The following is a 16493-nucleotide window of genomic DNA, read 5'->3' as shown; positions in this document are numbered from 1 at the left end:
TGGAGATGGCTGCTAAATAAGTTGGTTGGATCCACTCGTATTTTGCCAAGACATAGTGAACTACGCATTTGCCAATTAGGCAGTTTCAGTGTCGTATCAAACTCTAGCAAAACTATCGTGTAGCTACACTACACTACGAGATTGAGAGATTGCTAGGTCTCGTTAGGAAGCAAGATGCCCGATTGCATCGTGGACCATCAGGAAGCCGATTTCCATGTTCAATGATCAGCATCTGCAAACGCACAGGCAGTGACATCTAGTCTAGACTCGGTTTAGTATCACCCTTCCAAGACTGCAAGGCTGAACTGTAAGACATGCAGACATGGAATTAACAGCGGACCAATACCTCCTGGTTTGAGCCATATCGGTCCGCGAGCGTCTCTCGTAGGATTGGGAATTTCAGACAGCCGATAGAAGTCTACCAGAAGAAGGGCTTCGTGTCTGTAGAGCAATGGCAAATGGGCATTGAGACCACAAACGGTCCTGACCTTGTCTGAGAGTTGGAATCAGACTTGTACTGTTGCTGTGAGAGGGGCTACCAGGGCTGCTAACCGTCAACTTTACATCCGTCTCAGGGACCAAGAGAATAGATCGTGTATTACGTCAAGTATTACAAGGTTAACAGGTAAAATGATATCGACATAAGAACATGCCCTTTTCGTTGGCTGAGAGGTGATCGCAAAGTTCCCTGCCTGTGTCCCTAGGTCGCATTGTCCCGGGTTGACGGACAGCTGTCTTGAGTCAGGTAAGAAGATCGTGATCAGAGGAGATAATGGAGAAGAACTGCCGTCCGGGATAGAACAAATCGTCTCGTCGGTGGGTTTAACTCGCGTATCCATAATTGAGAAACTCCTCTCATTGAATGTCGAGTTGTATATCCACAGATGATCAGCCTTAAGAGTCGGCCGCTAAACGCACGCTTCCAGCCTCCTCGAGATAAAGGTACCGTACTAGAGGCCTTGTGAAGCTACCTCATAGAAGGTTACAATCTATGCCTAGGTGCCGTCGGCGGAACCACCCCCGAGGTGAAGTATTCGATCAAGGCAGTGAGATAGTCATTAATGACATCGAGGCAGCCGCTCGTTGGCTGATAATCTGATGGCTTCGCTTGGGCCATTTAACAACTCCAAAAATCACCACCTTTTGACTAGTGCAAAGTATTTACCTGATCGATGGGTGCAATTGGCTTCTGGAGGGGAATATCATTCCTGGTTTGGGTTGTGGTTTCACGACTCGGGTTGACCTGGACTGTGCAGAGTCTTTACGTCAGAGCATGCATGGGTGCCAAGGGGATGCAAGTAAACTTGGGACCCTTGATCTAGGCGACGAAAAGATCTAGGCAAGCTTATTCATTCCATTCCGAGGCTTTAGACCGATTCATTTTGACACCCCAATTCAGCGCCAGAAGTTTTCTTGTTCCTCAAGGGGTGCATTAGGCCAAACTCTGATATCCCGGCCGAGATATCGATGTAGATGTAGCGCAACGCTCTGATGCAACGTCAACGATCTAATTTCCGTTTACGCAAATAATCACTGCACGTCTTTATGCATCATGTCAAAGCTCATGACTCTTGTCTGAGCTTGGACAGTAACGCCAACAACGTGGCATCAATGTGCTGTGTCGTACTTGGTGACCTTCTGACGGCTCGAGGTCAATGCCAATGTCACTGCTTTCAGGCACAGACAGACCAATGCCAGATAGACCCAATTGAGTGGTAAGCGTGAGTCGGAAACGAGATCTCGTTACATTGTCATGAATGAATGTGCGACCCGGCAATGGCTTGACGTGGGGATGTGATAGATCCTAAACTGGCTCCAATGCCAATGTGACAACGGTACCTTAAGTATTCACAACCAGGATCCAGGGTCGGCAGATAGAGACGACGACGGTTGCGCCTTCCCTCATGGGAGCATTCGAATCACGAGCATCACTGCTGCCTGTCTCAATTTCAGGAACAACCCCAGGAACGCCATCACATGAAGACGACCCAATCCATCTCAACGCTTCGCCGAAGTTACCATTACCGTTAACATGGGTCAGTAATCGATCTGTGAGCTCCAGCCTTACCTACACACGAATTACTTAGACTAGAACTTTGCAGCATTTCCGACACTATCGAAGCTTTCCGTGGGAGCATGGAATCTACAGACAAGCAAAGTACCTTGACGGAAATTCCGTGGTTCGACAATGTACCAGCATTTGATTAGAACTTTCCATATGCGCACTTGATTCAAGCCACTAAGATTCTAGGCATTGTCGGATAACAGTCCAGCAATGGCCTGGTCCGGGAAACTGGTGCCGCTGTCAACCTTCAATGCTGTCAAGTCCCGGCCGATCGTCCCCAAGTTGGCATCCTGCACAACAAAATGCAGCCAGGGTCTTTCCAAGCAGGTGGCCGGTGGTTCTTGTCATATAATGAATGACACAAAGTTGTATTTTGATGACGCCGATTCCCAGTTGTTCGAATGGTAAAAGTTGTATCGTGATCACTTTTCGAGGAACGACGTCTGCGAGGCCTCAACCTTGATTCAATTACAGCTGAAATTGACTTTGAACGGAAATGCTGGTTCTAGATCAGCGGCGTATACCGAGCGTCGAGTCAGAACATTGTTGACTACCTAAGTCACAAGTTCACATCCAAGCACTCAGGAAGACAGCCATATTTGGCTTTCTTTCCGACGAACTACAGGTATCTTCGGCTGCTCTAATACTCCGTCCCATGGCCGCCAGAGGGACGACAATTCATTCGTTGAGCCGCTTAACCCAAGCCCACATGGGCGCAGAACGGGATGTCTGGGCGGGTATTAGGTTCACCTGTGAATATCCCCGAGATCTCGTCGTGGGTTTTCAGCCGCCACTAATTCCACAAGCTAATAAATGAACTTATGAGCCCTGCCACAACACAGATCTAGCACCTCTTCACGCAGCGACCATGCCAGGTCTTCCGCCGAGACCAGTGACCCCTCAGGTCCGGCCGAAGGTTGAAGATGGCTAGCTCCTTTCGAACTGTCATTGGGTCAATCGCCTAACTTCCATTCCACACAGAAGTCTCAATTGTCAGCGGCATCGTAATCATCTTCGTTCTGATTCCTCGACATGTGAGGCACCACACAACGCCGTTGCCTTTCATGTGGATTGAGCTAATAAAGCATGGCTAGGTAACGGGTCCTGACTAAAAAGTTCTTGGACTTGGCTTCCATGCAAGAATGCCCAAATGCTTTCGTTGACTTAAAAGGTTTAGCTTCAACATGTCTGCCCTTCAGTCGCGCTTCAGCAGCGCCATTGAAACCACTGATCTTGTGATCCAAATATCGGTGTCAGTTGCGGATGGAAGCCATAGATGCAGCGAGAGAACAACGAGGCTCGATAGTGCCAAGTGTCTTGTAGGGAGGGATTCCTTGTTGAGCATCAACCCGCAGGCTTAGCTTTCGATCAAGGCTTTGCTGCAGTTGAGTGACGGAAGTCAATCTCCACAGATCAACGTTGGAGCTCCAGTTCACTTCTAGATACCACAGAAATCAGGATCCGACAGCAACGACTCAGTTGAACTGCTTGCAGACCATACTTGGACAACCATCTCTGAATGTTTTGTGTATACTGTTTCGTCATCATTCAGAATACGGTACTCCCGTGTTTTGCAATTATTTATTCTGCCATGTTGCCTTAATAAACAGTCTTGATGTAGGTGATGAGGCTTTCAGCAACTTCGGTCTCATTGCAGATAGCAAGGATACTTACTTAGCTGGAGTTCGAGTGATTGCTCCCAGGTATAACCGACGTCATTGCCGGTCATTGCTCCAAGTATGGTTCTCCGACCTCGCATTGCTTTTGACATTGAACATGGGGATGGCGCAAATCGATAACAGCTTGACACCGTAATGATAGCCTCCGCGTGCAAATGAATGGTCCCCGAAAGCATCGGGTTCTTGAAATTGCACTATGAAAAGCAGTGATGTCATTATAGTGCCCAGAGGGAACCTACAAGCTAAGGATATTTGTAGATCAGCACACCTGGGAGCCATTTCAAGCAGGGCGATACGATACCGGCAGGCAATTACATCAGGATATGTCGGCCCCAGGCCTGACTCAACGAGGGGATTATAGTAATCGCACGAGTCGGTATGTCGAAATGCCATCAATGCTTCAGAATGCAACTGCCCACCCTGGTCAGCCCGTCAGTAACGTGGCTTGGTGATCTACTGGGGGCGGCTAGTTGTGATGCCATGCATCCAAGCGAGGTGAGGTAGTACATAGGCGGGAGGCTTAGGATGGACATGTTAGTGTTCTTTCAGTCTTTCAGATAAGATCGGACCACAAACTCCAGCATCGCAGATCTTGCCCAAAGAAAGGCTGCCGAGGTCAAGAGAGGGTGTATGCCGAAGGAGCCTAGTCTGAAGCTACAATTGTGTCCTTCTTTGGTACATTGATCAAAGATTCGGGAGTATCAGCTCATCGTATGCAGGGCACGATATGGTATTGGTCTCGTTTGAAGGATAACAGAACATGGTATGAGGATTGTTCTGGTCTATCTTCAGCCCCAGAAGCCTTGGGTTTGAGCAAAGTCATCATCGAATGTCGAAGTCATCATGGATACACTGGTTTCAGGAAGTATTTATCTCTTGCCACTAGCCCTGAATAGCTGCCTAGGGCCCTCAATGAACTCACTTTGCAGTGGTGGAGTTACTCCTGGTCTGGTCTTGACTCGATAGTATAATCCTCTTATTGGGGTCCGATCACGAGGCCTGTCCTATATATTGAACCGATATGATTCGCAAATACACGAGAGCAACATGGTATCCGGTCTAGGACAGATGTGAAGAGATGGTGAACACTTAGGTTGAGTGTGTGAATATGGGCCAGGCCTGAGCCGCTTGAGTTGCCATTACGTTCATGGTAGGACCAAACTTGTCCTTTTCTTCTGTCTCTTTCCATAAATATACTACCAAGCTTTACCTAGTTAGGTGAGATTATGTTTTAATGCTATCCGATGATAGTTGATACACATGTAGGGCATTGCGTAGTAGGCACGGCATAGTAAGCTCAATTGGAGCTGGTACTCGAGACTTTTGGTCCGCATATTGATCATGTATTTGTGACAAATGAATCGAATTCTTGAGGTGCGTGGACCAGAAATGAGACTGCTGATGCGGACAACATCACTCAATAGCCCCATTTTTGACTTATATGATACCAATAGATTCGAATATGCTGCATGTCAACATACCTCATTCGAAAACGTCGACACATGCTTGGCTGTTTTTGATAAATCAAATGGGGTTTGCTGTATTTACCGAGACAATCTCTTTTTACTCGGCTGACTATCGTTCGAGAGTCGACAGATCAGCTTTGCACTTTACCTTGAGACCATAGAATGGCAAATCGGTCCCGGGTAGGTAAGTAAAGTGGCATATACTGATACTAGCCAATCATAACTGACCAAGGATTGCCAAATGATCAAGGGCTCATCATTCCCGGAACATTCCCTATGTCAGGCCATGAGGCGTTTCGTTTCTCGGGGCGCTCCGACCTGGCGTGAAGCGAGATATGAGGCGAGACAAAACCGTGTGGCTCATCCAGATGCGGATCTAGACGGCGACCTCACATAAGCATCCCGAGTTAGGAACGCCAGTAACCCGTAGAACCTGGCATAGCCCGATGGCCCGAGAGTTGGCGAGAACCAAAGTCGTTGCTTACCGGTAGGAGATCTTGTTTGACGTCAGGACTTCAAAGGTGATGCCGAGATGCCAACCGCGGGTTGATTAAATGATCTTGAAGACCCCTGGTTCATTGTGTAGGGTGGAGGTTTAGCGCCATGAGATCGGATTGAGTGCGGCATCGCGTTTACACAATTGAACATTGTTATGCCGCTTTCACCGCAGAGCGCCGCCATCATTGCCGCTGCTTTTGGAAGCTAGTCACGGCATTCTGCGGCATAACTGAGCTTTGCTTGATATTTAAGATACTATGTGCTGCCATGCCTTTTTAGGGCTCTCGCGGGCGACGCAGGGGTGTAAACCGCTGGAGATGGAGAGCAGTGGTCGGCCGTCCGTCTGGTTTGCCATCTATCATGGCTCTGTACGAAAGACACTTCGAAGATGGCATGTTTTGCATTACAACAAGAGGTTGGGGGTTTGCTTCCGTGGCAGCCGATACTCAGCTCTGTAATATTAGCAAGCAGATCGGTCAATTCACTCGAATATTGGCAAAGATTGTCCCAAACCCATCTCTGGCTGTAGCATATCCTCGGAGTTCTCTCTACTTACAAGCAGTTCCGTTTGAATTCGAAGCCCATTCGGCGACTCGGGCATAGTTCGGTGACTGTTTGCGCCGGACGAGTTCGGAAGAAACTGACATCATCTACCGTCATGCAAGAAAAACGGTACGATCGGCCATGAAAATTTGTTTGCCATTTATATACAAGAGGATAAGTAAGAGGGGATCTAAGATACTCATCAATTACAGAAAACACCATTCCCCCCAAATCGCAAACTTGACGAATTTATCACGACACTAGAACATCAACCTCACCTCACGTTTACGACATCTTCCAGGTACTGAAACTCAGCATCCTCTTAGTTGACCCACCCTGGGCTTAAACCACGCTGCAACCCACCTCGTTCGGTTTCTTATCATACCACCACCTTCGCCCGGGCTGAAAACAAAACACCGTAAACTATTGCGCCCTGAGAGAAATCCCATCTCTACAAATTCGCAGCCTCTCCCACGACCGTCTTTCCCCTCAATCCCAGTCCAACCCTAAATCGCAATCATGAAGATTCTCACAAAGGAAGAAGAGGAGGCGCACTACTCAGCTGTCGTCAAGGGCGGTCTCATCGGAGGTGGTCTTGGTCTTGCTGTTGGTGTTGGAGGTGTCATGTTTGCTTCAAGGCGATACCCTGCTTTCCGCGGTCTCACAATCCCCTTCAGAACGTTCCTCGTCACATCCGCCGGCACATTTGGCGCCATTATCAACGCCGATCGCTGGTCCATGGATTTCCAGAAGAAGCAGAACCCCATGAACTTTTACGAGGACCAGACCCAGCGCGCCCAGCAGATTGTTCGCGAGAACCAGACGACCTGGGAGCGCTTCATGGAGTACGGCAAGGAGAACCGCTACTCTATCGTATTTGTCTCATGGCTCGCATCCATGGGTGTCGCATTCGCGCTCGTGAGCCGTTCGCCCATGAACACAGCCAACAAGGTCGTACAGGCCCGTGTGTATGCTCAGGGTCTGACCCTCGCGGTTCTCATCATCTCAGCTGTCTTTGAGATGAACGACGCCAAGAAGGGTGAGGGTCGCTGGCAGACCGTCATGGTCGTCGACCCCGAGGACCCAGAGCACAAGCGACTCATCGAGAAGAAGATCCACAAGGAGGAGTATGAGGGCCAAGACCTCTGGAAGGGTAAGTTGCATTTGAGATCTTGCAGAAAACGTTTTGTGACTAACTGGGCTAATAGATATGGTCGCTGCTGAGGAGCGACGATTGGCCGCTAAGAAGCAAGCTGAGAACAAGGCTTAAAATAAACATGTTGTCTTATTACGACAAAATTAACTCTACAAAAACCATTCCTCGATACAAATTACCTTCAAAATCATCATTAATACTACGCCGAGCACAAGTCGCCAAACGTCGGAGGAAATTGGAAATTGTATATTTGTTACCAACAAACCGAAGTTTCATGAGCCAATGAGCCGGGATGGAAAGGAAGTGGCTATGATCAACTGGGACAGTCATTGAAACAAAACTGCCTTTATGTTTGTCTTTTCTATGCGCATAGAGCGGGTGGGATGGTTCCTTGGAGTTATAACCTCTTAAAATTGGTCTGGAACATGTTTGGCTGGGGTTTGAATTGCATCCAATGTATCATATGTAGCCATGACAGCAAGAATCAAGCAAGCATCGTTATCTCAAGCGTACATATATAAAGAGGACATATTGGGATGACCCAGCATCTCATTTTTCTAGACTAAGTTAACAAAGATCTGCACCACCGACTCCCTGCTAGCCCTCTTTTGAAGGGTCCATTTACCATCCCAGAACAACAAACTGATGATCAAACACACTAATATATCCAAAGGAGCTGTATTAGCTCATATCTCTAAACCTCGATGGTAAAATGGCTAATTTGCGAATAGTATGCATGCACAGCTAGCTCTAACAGCATAACATCGCCATACACCTCGCTTCCATCGAAACCTCCAATGACAATGAGACGGCTATCATATAGCACTGTCCCGTGATAGCCACGACCCGAAGGTGCTTTGCCGTATACCCGGCGTCTATCCCATGTCATTGTAACCAGGTTCAAGAGCAGCACATCATTCGAGTATTCGCTTCCGTCGTGGCCTCCAATGACAAAAAGATAGGAGCCGACTATTGTGGCCGTATGTGATAAGCGGCGGAAAGCAACGGGGATAGGGACTGCTCTCCATAACTGGGCGTCAACGTCATAAACCCATACATCGTCGAAACATTCGCCGCCATCAGAGCCTCCAAATATGATGAGTTTGCTGCCCACCATGTTGGCAGTGTGGTAGCCCCTTGCCTTGGGACGATAGTCTTTTGACCCAGGACTTGACTTATCTGAACTTGACACTAACCGCCATGACATTTTGTTGACATCGGCAACATCTAACCGCCATATATCATTTAGAGCCCGGACCCCATCGCCGCCGCCGAACACGTATATACCATTCTTGTATAAACAGGCAGTATGCGCTCTCCGCTTCGATGGCATCTTATCTCCTATAATACGGGGCTTTGTCCACCGGAAGTTTGTTGTATCCAGGACATAGACATCGTTATAATACTCCGGGCCGTCACCTCCGCCAAACACGATGAGTTTCTTGCCTACGGCAGTACATGTCATGGCTCTCAGAGGAACAGGTATATCACCAACGACATGAGGTATAGACCAATGGAAAGAATCGGCATCCAGCACGTAGAGATCATTGAAGCATGTTCTCGAGTCACAGCCGCCGAATACATAAACGTTCGAGCCAATGATTGTTGTTGTGTGTGCTCGTAATGAGGTGTGAGGAGCGCCCGACACGGGTGCCTTGGACCAGTACATGCCAGATGCTGGAGCCACGTCGACGTTTGGGGCCGTCCGGGGATCTGGAAGCGACGGAAACGCAGTGTACTCGTCTTGTGATATCCGAGATCTATGCGATGCATACCGAGCGGTCGCTTGTGCAGTCGTTCGGCTCGTTATGGCGGATGTCGATCGTGAAGCGGTTGGTCGCCGATTATGTCGATCTCCCTCACTTGAGGCATCGCCAGCGCTTGTTGAGATTGAATGTGGTGGTTTGTGGGCTGGTCTCGAGGTGGAAACTCCTTGCAGGGCGGTCTGTGATGCGGATTGAGAGCGCTGCCGGATAGAAAGATCGGAAGGCTTTCGACGATTTGCTTGTATGCTTTTGCTGGCAAGATGACCTGGTGTATGGCTTCTGGGTAGGGGCATCTGATCGCTAGACTCATCATCATCGTCGGAATCGTCGTCAACAAAGGTTGGCCGTGTGGTTGTGGGAGCTGGAGCTGGAGCTGGAGCAGGTGATCGTTGTTGCTGTTGTTGAATGCTCTTCGCCTTGAGATGTGACTTATCGGGGGACCTCCTCGGATCCGCCATGACTGCGTAGGTTCTTCTTCATTGCCTTCCTAGACAAAACGTTGAGCTTGAGACTTGAACCGTTCGAGGTGGGGGCAAGGTGGAATGAGTGAGAGCAGAGAAGCGGGCAAAAAGGAACGAACAATATGCAATTAAAAGCAGGCAGCTGAAGCCAAAGTCAATTGACGATTTGCCAACGGCGCAAAGTGAAGGGAGGGGCAGGCGAGCCGGTGATGTAAATGATGTCGAAGGGTAGGGATCGTGCAACGTTGGAGCTGGGGTTGAGTTGAGCATAGGTCCAGTCGTCCTGAGTCGAAGTACCTGAGTACCTCCTAGCTTTGTTGTCGTTGATTCTGGAACACTTTTTAGCGAGCCCGGCCCCTGTGACCAAGTGCGGAGATGAGGCTCTCAGGCGTCTAACGTACCTGATACATTCGACCTCTCACTGACCTCATAGCACATAAAACCTAGAAATACGGAGTAGGTCTAGGGGAACTTAGTGCAGTTTTAGTTACACCAACAATCGAGGTTTTCTCCCTAGGTACAGTATGCACTTGAAAGTCGAACTCGGTTTTAACGACTGATCTTTTCATCAGCTGGCACCGAACGAGCACTGTCAAAAGACAATCACCTATTAATTTGTGCATAGCAGTGCAAGAGGTAAGGCACTTTTCCTCACGCACTGTAACACCGAGAAAAACATTTGCATTTCTCTCCTACCGTTCCTGCCTTTCTCTCTTTTCCTCTCTTACACTCACTCACTCCCCTCATAAATTTTTTACGTATTCTTCACAGCGAATTTATGAACTCATAATTTTCTCTCAACACATGCATTGTCCCCAGAGACTGACCATTCTCAGCCGTTCCTGCAATGAGTGAGCAACACGACGCTCAGATGGGTGGCGTCTCCCCAGGCAATGCGCACGCAGAACTTGCAGCGGATGCCAGCAATATTACAACCTCGACAAAGGATGAAGAGCGGGTTTCGAAGAGAGTTAAGGTTAACGATTCGATCCCGTCTCAGTCTGTTCCAGGAGAAGATTTGCACGATGCACCAGCTCCCAAGGAGAACCAGCAATCCTCAAATGGTGACAAGGAGAATGAGGTCCCGAGACCACAGTCGGACTCCAAGACTGAGTACGTTGACGGACGCAGCAAGGGAGTTGCTCCTATCAAGAAAGAGTGAGAAGCCCACCGTAGACCCGTTCTAGAGACACACTGACAAGTCAAAGGTATCTTGTTGACATGTCAACTCAGAAAGATGCGTCCCAAGATGCTGTGAATGACGATGACGCAGCTGAGGCACGCGGTACTGCTGAAGGAAATGCCGAGAATGGCGATCGAAAGCCAGGCAAGGGCAGAAAAGAAAAGAAGAAGAAGGGACAGAACACAGAACGCGATTTTGGCAAATTTGACGACGCCTTTCGTCTTTGCAACAGTCGCGCGTTCTATCCCGAGTTTTCTCCCAGAGAATGCAAGTTTGGTGATCGATGCAGACTCTGCCATGATATTCGAAAGTATCTTGAGGAAGGCCGCCGAGGTGATGTTGAGACTTTCGAAGGCAAATGCCCAGTTTTCGAGGCTCATGGCCACTGCCCCTCAGGCTGGAAGTGCCGCTTTGTTAAGAGCCACATGAAGGAAATCGAGCACGAGGACGGCCGAAAAGAGTTGGTGCTCATAAGCACTTCAGCAGATAGCGGCGAGAACGGTGAGCCTAAAGATGAAGGGTCCGAGGAGCAGCGACCTGCTATTTTCAACGTCGTCAGCATGGATAAGAAGATTGACCTCAACCGCAAGCGGACCGACTTTACACGATCTGACCAATACATCACTTGGCTCAATAACGAAGCCAAGCTGAGTGAGGAGTTTATGAATCGTCGCAAGAATCAGTCCACCGAGGGCATCGAAGATCTACGCGCCCGCTTCGTCGACCCCCCCTTTAAGCCTTCTGAGAAGCGCCGTCTCTATTTTGGCCCAGAGACCCCAACCCTGGCACCCCTCACCACCCAAGGAAACTTGCCCTTCCGTCGACTCTGCGTTGAGCTTGGAGCCCAGCTCACATACTCGGAGATGGCATTGAGTATGCCTCTCATCCAGGGAACGAAGGCTGACTGGACACTTCTAAAGGTTCATGAGTCAGAGCTCTCACCTCCTAAGTTTAACCCAGGCTCTGCCCCCATATTTGATGACTACGACCACTCCAAGGATATCAAGTTCGGTGCCCAGATCTCTGGAAACAACCACTGGGTCGTTACCAAGGCTGCTGACGTCCTGAATCGTTATTGCCCTCACCTTCGCCTCATCGATTTGAACTGCGGTTGTCCGATTGATATGGTCTTCAAATCTGGCGGTGGATCGGCGCTTCTCGAAAACTCAGGCAAGTTGGAACGTATGATTCGAGGTATGAACGCTGTGTCAGGGGAGGTCCCTATCACAGCCAAGATCCGCACTGGTATCCGAAACTCCCGTCCTACAGCCACTCAGCTTATCGGAAAACTGGCTTTTGGTGCCCGAGAGCACCGAGAACGACTTGGTGCTCCTGGATGTGCGGCCCTGACGCTTCATGGACGCAGCCGTGAGCAGCGATACACCAAGAAGGCCGATTGGGGCTACATCAGCGAGTGTGCCGCGCTCATCAAGACTTACAACAAGCAGAAGGACAACCTGACTGACACAATCGCTGAACCCGATGCCAGCAGCCTCCCTAACGCCAAGGATGGCCGCATGTACTTCCTCGGCAACGGTGACTGCTACTCGCACACCGAGTACTATGAGCACATTGAGAAGGCTCGTGTTGATACCGTCATGATTGGCCGTGGAGCCCTCATCAAGCCTTGGCTCTTTGAGGAGATTGAGAAGGGCCAGTACCTCGATAAGTCATCTAGCGAGCGTCTCCGCTACATCGAGAAGTTTGTGCGTTACGGCCTTGACGCCTGGGGTTCTGATGAACTCGGCATTGGATTCACGCGCCGTTTCCTTCTCGAATGGCTCAGTTTTACGCACCGCTACGTCCCTATTGGTTTGTTGGAGTATCTGCCCCCTTGCCTTAATGACCGACCTCCTAAGTACGAGGGGAGAGATGAGATGGAAACGCTTATGGCGTCCAACAACTTCAGGGACTGGATCAAAATCAGGTATGTCTATCCTGTTGGGACGCAATATACAGCGGATTTGCTTTCTTAGGCCCCTATACTAACTGGCTATTCACAGCGAGATGTTCCTTGGCCCCGTCCACCCAACGTTTAAGTTCCAGCCCAAGCACAAGTCCAACGCGTACGAGGCTGAGGGTTAAACAACGATCAAACAACAAAGCATTAAACAAGCGAGCGGCGCAGAAGGTACTTGTGAAGAATTGTTTGAGGCGAAAAAGGTCGATTTTTGGTGCGCGTATTTGCTATCTAGGAATATGGGCAGAGAAAACCACAAAGCATGGATGACTGATGTCTTTATGACAGTCCGAGGAGGTCCTATCTGCAGGGGGAACGGGGATGTGAACCCGAAACGCGTGTCATAACGGAAAAGTCTGATCTAGTATCGATCAGAAATATGTGCAGAGAACAACTGCAAGTGTATTTCGACTCGGCGCAAACTGTTACGAGATAACCATGTTATTGAGCAGTACTGTGAATGATAACATTAACGATGGTCTCCCAGACGTCCAAAAATTTAGTACTCCCGGATTTGAAACCCCGGCTTGTCTTGAATTTTGCTGCTGTTATTGTTTCGAAGATCTACCTACGTTGTTCATGAATTTATGCCGAGTCCTCTAGGATTTACATATGCTCGATCAAAGTTGACGCACGAACATTGACACCAAACAATCTCATACCAAAGAAACGCCATTCGAGTTCAGTCAATTACTTAACAAGTGAAAATATGAAAATATATAGATGTATCTTTGCGGGAGTTATGCTTCCCCAGGTATCGCAAGACATGACGAAACCATTCGAACGCTAGGAACTAATACAATATGTGTGTGAAACCCGCCCAACAACTCCGTGATAACTTTTGTAATCCAATCACCAATGCACCCTTGCAATATCCAAGACAGAATTATACAACTGCCGTCTTTATGTGATTATCAACGCTTTCAATGTGGTTGACACCATTCTATGAGTAGAAGTGGCTCCTCTGCATGCCGTCGGCAGAGGCATACTCGCTCTTCCCATCCTCGGGGCGGACAATCGAGCTGGTTAGGGAGTTTGTGCGGCTGCTCTCGCTGGGCGCGGCCTTGATCTTCTTGGGCTCTTGTGCCGGGCGTTTGATGACTTCGAGGTAGGTAGATGGAAGATAGCCTTGGCGGCCGTCGCGGGATCGGCACTGCCACCATTCGCTGGGATTACCGGAGGGATCGTTTTTACTTAGGACGGCAACGAGGTCACCCTTTCTTGCCTCGAGCTCCATGCCTGTGTTCGGCTGAGGGAGGAAGTCGAAGGTGAGTCGGCAAAACTCAAGCTTAGCGGGGTCGACCGGCTGCTGTGATTCCATTGCCTGGGCCTGAAGACGCTTCTGCTCCTGCTCTTGTGAGGCAGCAAGCGTCCTGATCATCTTTGACATTAGGTAAGGAATGCCAAAGGCGGCCAGGACAAAGAAGAGTAGGGGCTTCTTGCTGGCCTTCGCAGGAAGTGGGTTACCATCTGGTCCAACGCTCCGGCCTTCAAAGCGTGCAAATGCAGCTGGTGTGAGGGCAGTCGCATCGGCAGGCGGCGGCCGACCAGTAAGCTTGGCAATCAATGTACGAATCCAGCGCATCAATGTGAAGATGCCCAGCACGGAGCCCAGAGTATCCCTCAAATTACCAAATTGCTCAGCGACCGAGACCATGGCTAAGAACTGTTAGTTGACTATCTGTCCTGAACCATCACACTGACAAACTTACCGAAGAAGCTGGAGTGAGTAGCCATGTAGGTACTCTCAAGCATCTGAGCGAAGCCTCCAAAGGCCGTGACAATGCCCTCGAGCATTTGGAAGGTAGCCTGAGTACTATTGTTGAAGGTGTTGGTCAAGCTGTTTTGGTCGCCAGGCATTCCCATGCCACCGCCGTACATGCCACCGCCCATGCCACCATACATGCCTCCTCCATAGCCACCGTAACCTCCGCCATACATGCTACCATAGCCACTCATGCCGCCCATACCGCCCATGCCAAATCGCGAGTAGGGGCTGGAATAGGGTGATGAGTAGGCGCCACCCATTGAGCTATACGGGGAGGAATTCATCCTGCTGTAATTGGCAGCGTTCTGATTGACCGTTGATGTGAGAGAAGAAGGTCGACTAGGAAGCGGAGGGGCAGAAGACGAATCGGTGATCGATGTTGTAGTTCCGGATGCAACTGACGGCGAGATAGGCGATGTTGCTATAGTATAGTGAGTAGGAAGGCGCTTTAATGCGGGCAGTCAGGGAAAGGTGACTGGTAGAAGACATGGAAAAGGAGATAGTAAGAGAGAAGAATTGATGAATGCGACTTACCAGCAGTCGCAGCCGCGCCAGGCTGCTCCCAGGGCTTGGGTGGAGAGGCCATGATATTCTTGTTATCGCAAGGAGGAAGGGTTCAAAAGCCGGGTTCGGACAATGGAGTACCGACAAACGGTATCACAGTGTCAGAAATCGAATGGGCTAGTTGTTGAGCCTCCTAGTAAAGCAGACTTGTCTTGGTCGTTGGCCACTCCTCGTGACGTTTGGTGGTGGACCTCGGAAAGTGTACCGGACGCAAAATCGGAGACTGACTCCGTGATTATATGCAGCAGCCCCAGTTAGCGTAACCGCGGCGCGCGGGGACAACGGAGTTGCCTCGGGATACGGGGAAAAGAGCCGCCGATACCGAGATCTGATAAGACTGAGAGGGTCGCTATCTCTCGAGGATTGAAGACGCGCAAAGATTGGCGATGGTGACGGGCGTGGGCGTGGAGGTGATGAGAAGGAGGAGGGAGACGAGATTGTCGCAGACGAAAAGCCGAGAAAGATGGAGTTGATTAGAGATAAAAATTAGTGGGACCTCACTTAACCTAGGCTACTAGACTTGGGGGCAGGCGCATTCAAGTTTAAAAGGGAAGAAAAATCCGGGGGCGAATGGGACCGAACCAGAAGCCAGACCTCGGCAGACTAGGCCCCGCCGAGTCTCATCGTTCTTACCTCTTTGAGGCAATACGACTCGTGAAAAAGGGTCGCTTGCCTCTTGAGATTTTGATGATGTTTGATGATCTGATACTGGTACCTACCTATACTTGGGCATTTCGTTGATGAGTTTACATACGAGTATTGCATCCAATTTCTTCAGGTACAATAGCTCGTGAATGCTAGTTGAGACATCAATTGATGCTCTTTTTATCGCCTGTCACTGCAATCAACCCGTTTTCCGTTGGCCGTTGTTGCCGGCCATAGGTAGGTAAGTTTCCATGTGACGTTGATGCTTTCCGATTTCGCCACGGACAATCGGCTCCAGGGACTAGTGATTTATTTACCCAACCTTACGTCAATCTCAGCCGCCATCCTGTCAACTCACCTACCCTATGGCATCCAATATGATGGGAACAGAGTAAACGAACAAACTATCAAATCAACCCATGATGAGTGTATAAAGATATACGTGGGCCTCTTATACCTTTACTGTCTGTCTTAATCACTTGTGATACCTTTTTGTATTATAGTGCTTCTGGCCTGAAGAGCCAGTTGCTCCTATTGCGAATGTCTTCATCTTACCAAGATTTATCATATATTGTCACATTCGGGCTACTTTAGGGAACATTATGTGATGAAAGTATTATATAGTACCTAAATACAGCTACGGAAAATAAACACCAAATCTAGGAAGCCTGTTCTAGATTTCAAACCGAGTTCTGAAACATAATGAAAACAATTACCCAAACTAGCTTCTTGAACTACC

The 16493-nt window shown here is 49.2% G+C and overlaps 4 protein-coding genes across 4 annotated transcripts; 2 read left to right on the top strand and 2 right to left on the bottom strand.

Annotated features, from left to right (window-relative positions):
• Positions 1-6770: 6770 nt before the first annotated feature.
• Positions 6771-7521, top strand: FPRO_01562 (uncharacterized protein; the record flags this gene model as incomplete). Its single annotated transcript, XM_031230094.1, has 2 exons — positions 6771-7404; positions 7460-7521. The coding sequence occupies 2 exons, from the start codon at positions 6771-6773 to the stop codon at positions 7519-7521; spliced, it is 696 nt and encodes a 231-aa protein (XP_031074911.1).
• A 580-nt stretch (positions 7522-8101) lies between these two features.
• FPRO_01563 (uncharacterized protein) lies at positions 8102-9631 on the bottom strand (the record flags this gene model as incomplete). The annotated part of the gene is made up of 1 exon (XM_031230083.1): positions 8102-9631. One exon carries the CDS (start codon positions 9629-9631, stop codon positions 8102-8104), a length of 1530 nt encoding a protein of 509 aa, XP_031074910.1.
• An 850-nt stretch (positions 9632-10481) lies between these two features.
• On the top strand, positions 10482-12902 carry FPRO_01564 (uncharacterized protein; the record flags this gene model as incomplete). Its single annotated transcript, XM_031230072.1, has 3 exons — positions 10482-10792; positions 10843-12744; positions 12821-12902. The coding sequence occupies 3 exons, from the start codon at positions 10482-10484 to the stop codon at positions 12900-12902; spliced, it is 2295 nt and encodes a 764-aa protein (XP_031074909.1).
• Positions 12903-13720: 818 nt separating this feature from the next.
• Positions 13721-15131, bottom strand: FPRO_01565 (uncharacterized protein; the record flags this gene model as incomplete). The annotated part of the gene is made up of 3 exons (XM_031230061.1): positions 13721-14436; positions 14490-14966; positions 15080-15131. 3 exons carry the CDS (start codon positions 15129-15131, stop codon positions 13721-13723), a joined length of 1245 nt encoding a protein of 414 aa, XP_031074908.1.
• Between the last annotated feature and the right edge of the window lie 1362 nt (positions 15132-16493).

Source organism: Fusarium proliferatum, assembly GCF_900067095.1.
Source record: "Fusarium proliferatum ET1 genome assembly, contig: FPRO_scaffold001, whole genome shotgun sequence".
Taxonomy (NCBI): Eukaryota; Fungi; Ascomycota; class Sordariomycetes; order Hypocreales; family Nectriaceae; genus Fusarium; species Fusarium proliferatum.
Note: the sequence above shows the minus strand (reverse complement) of the source record. Positions and strands in the feature narration are given on the sequence as shown.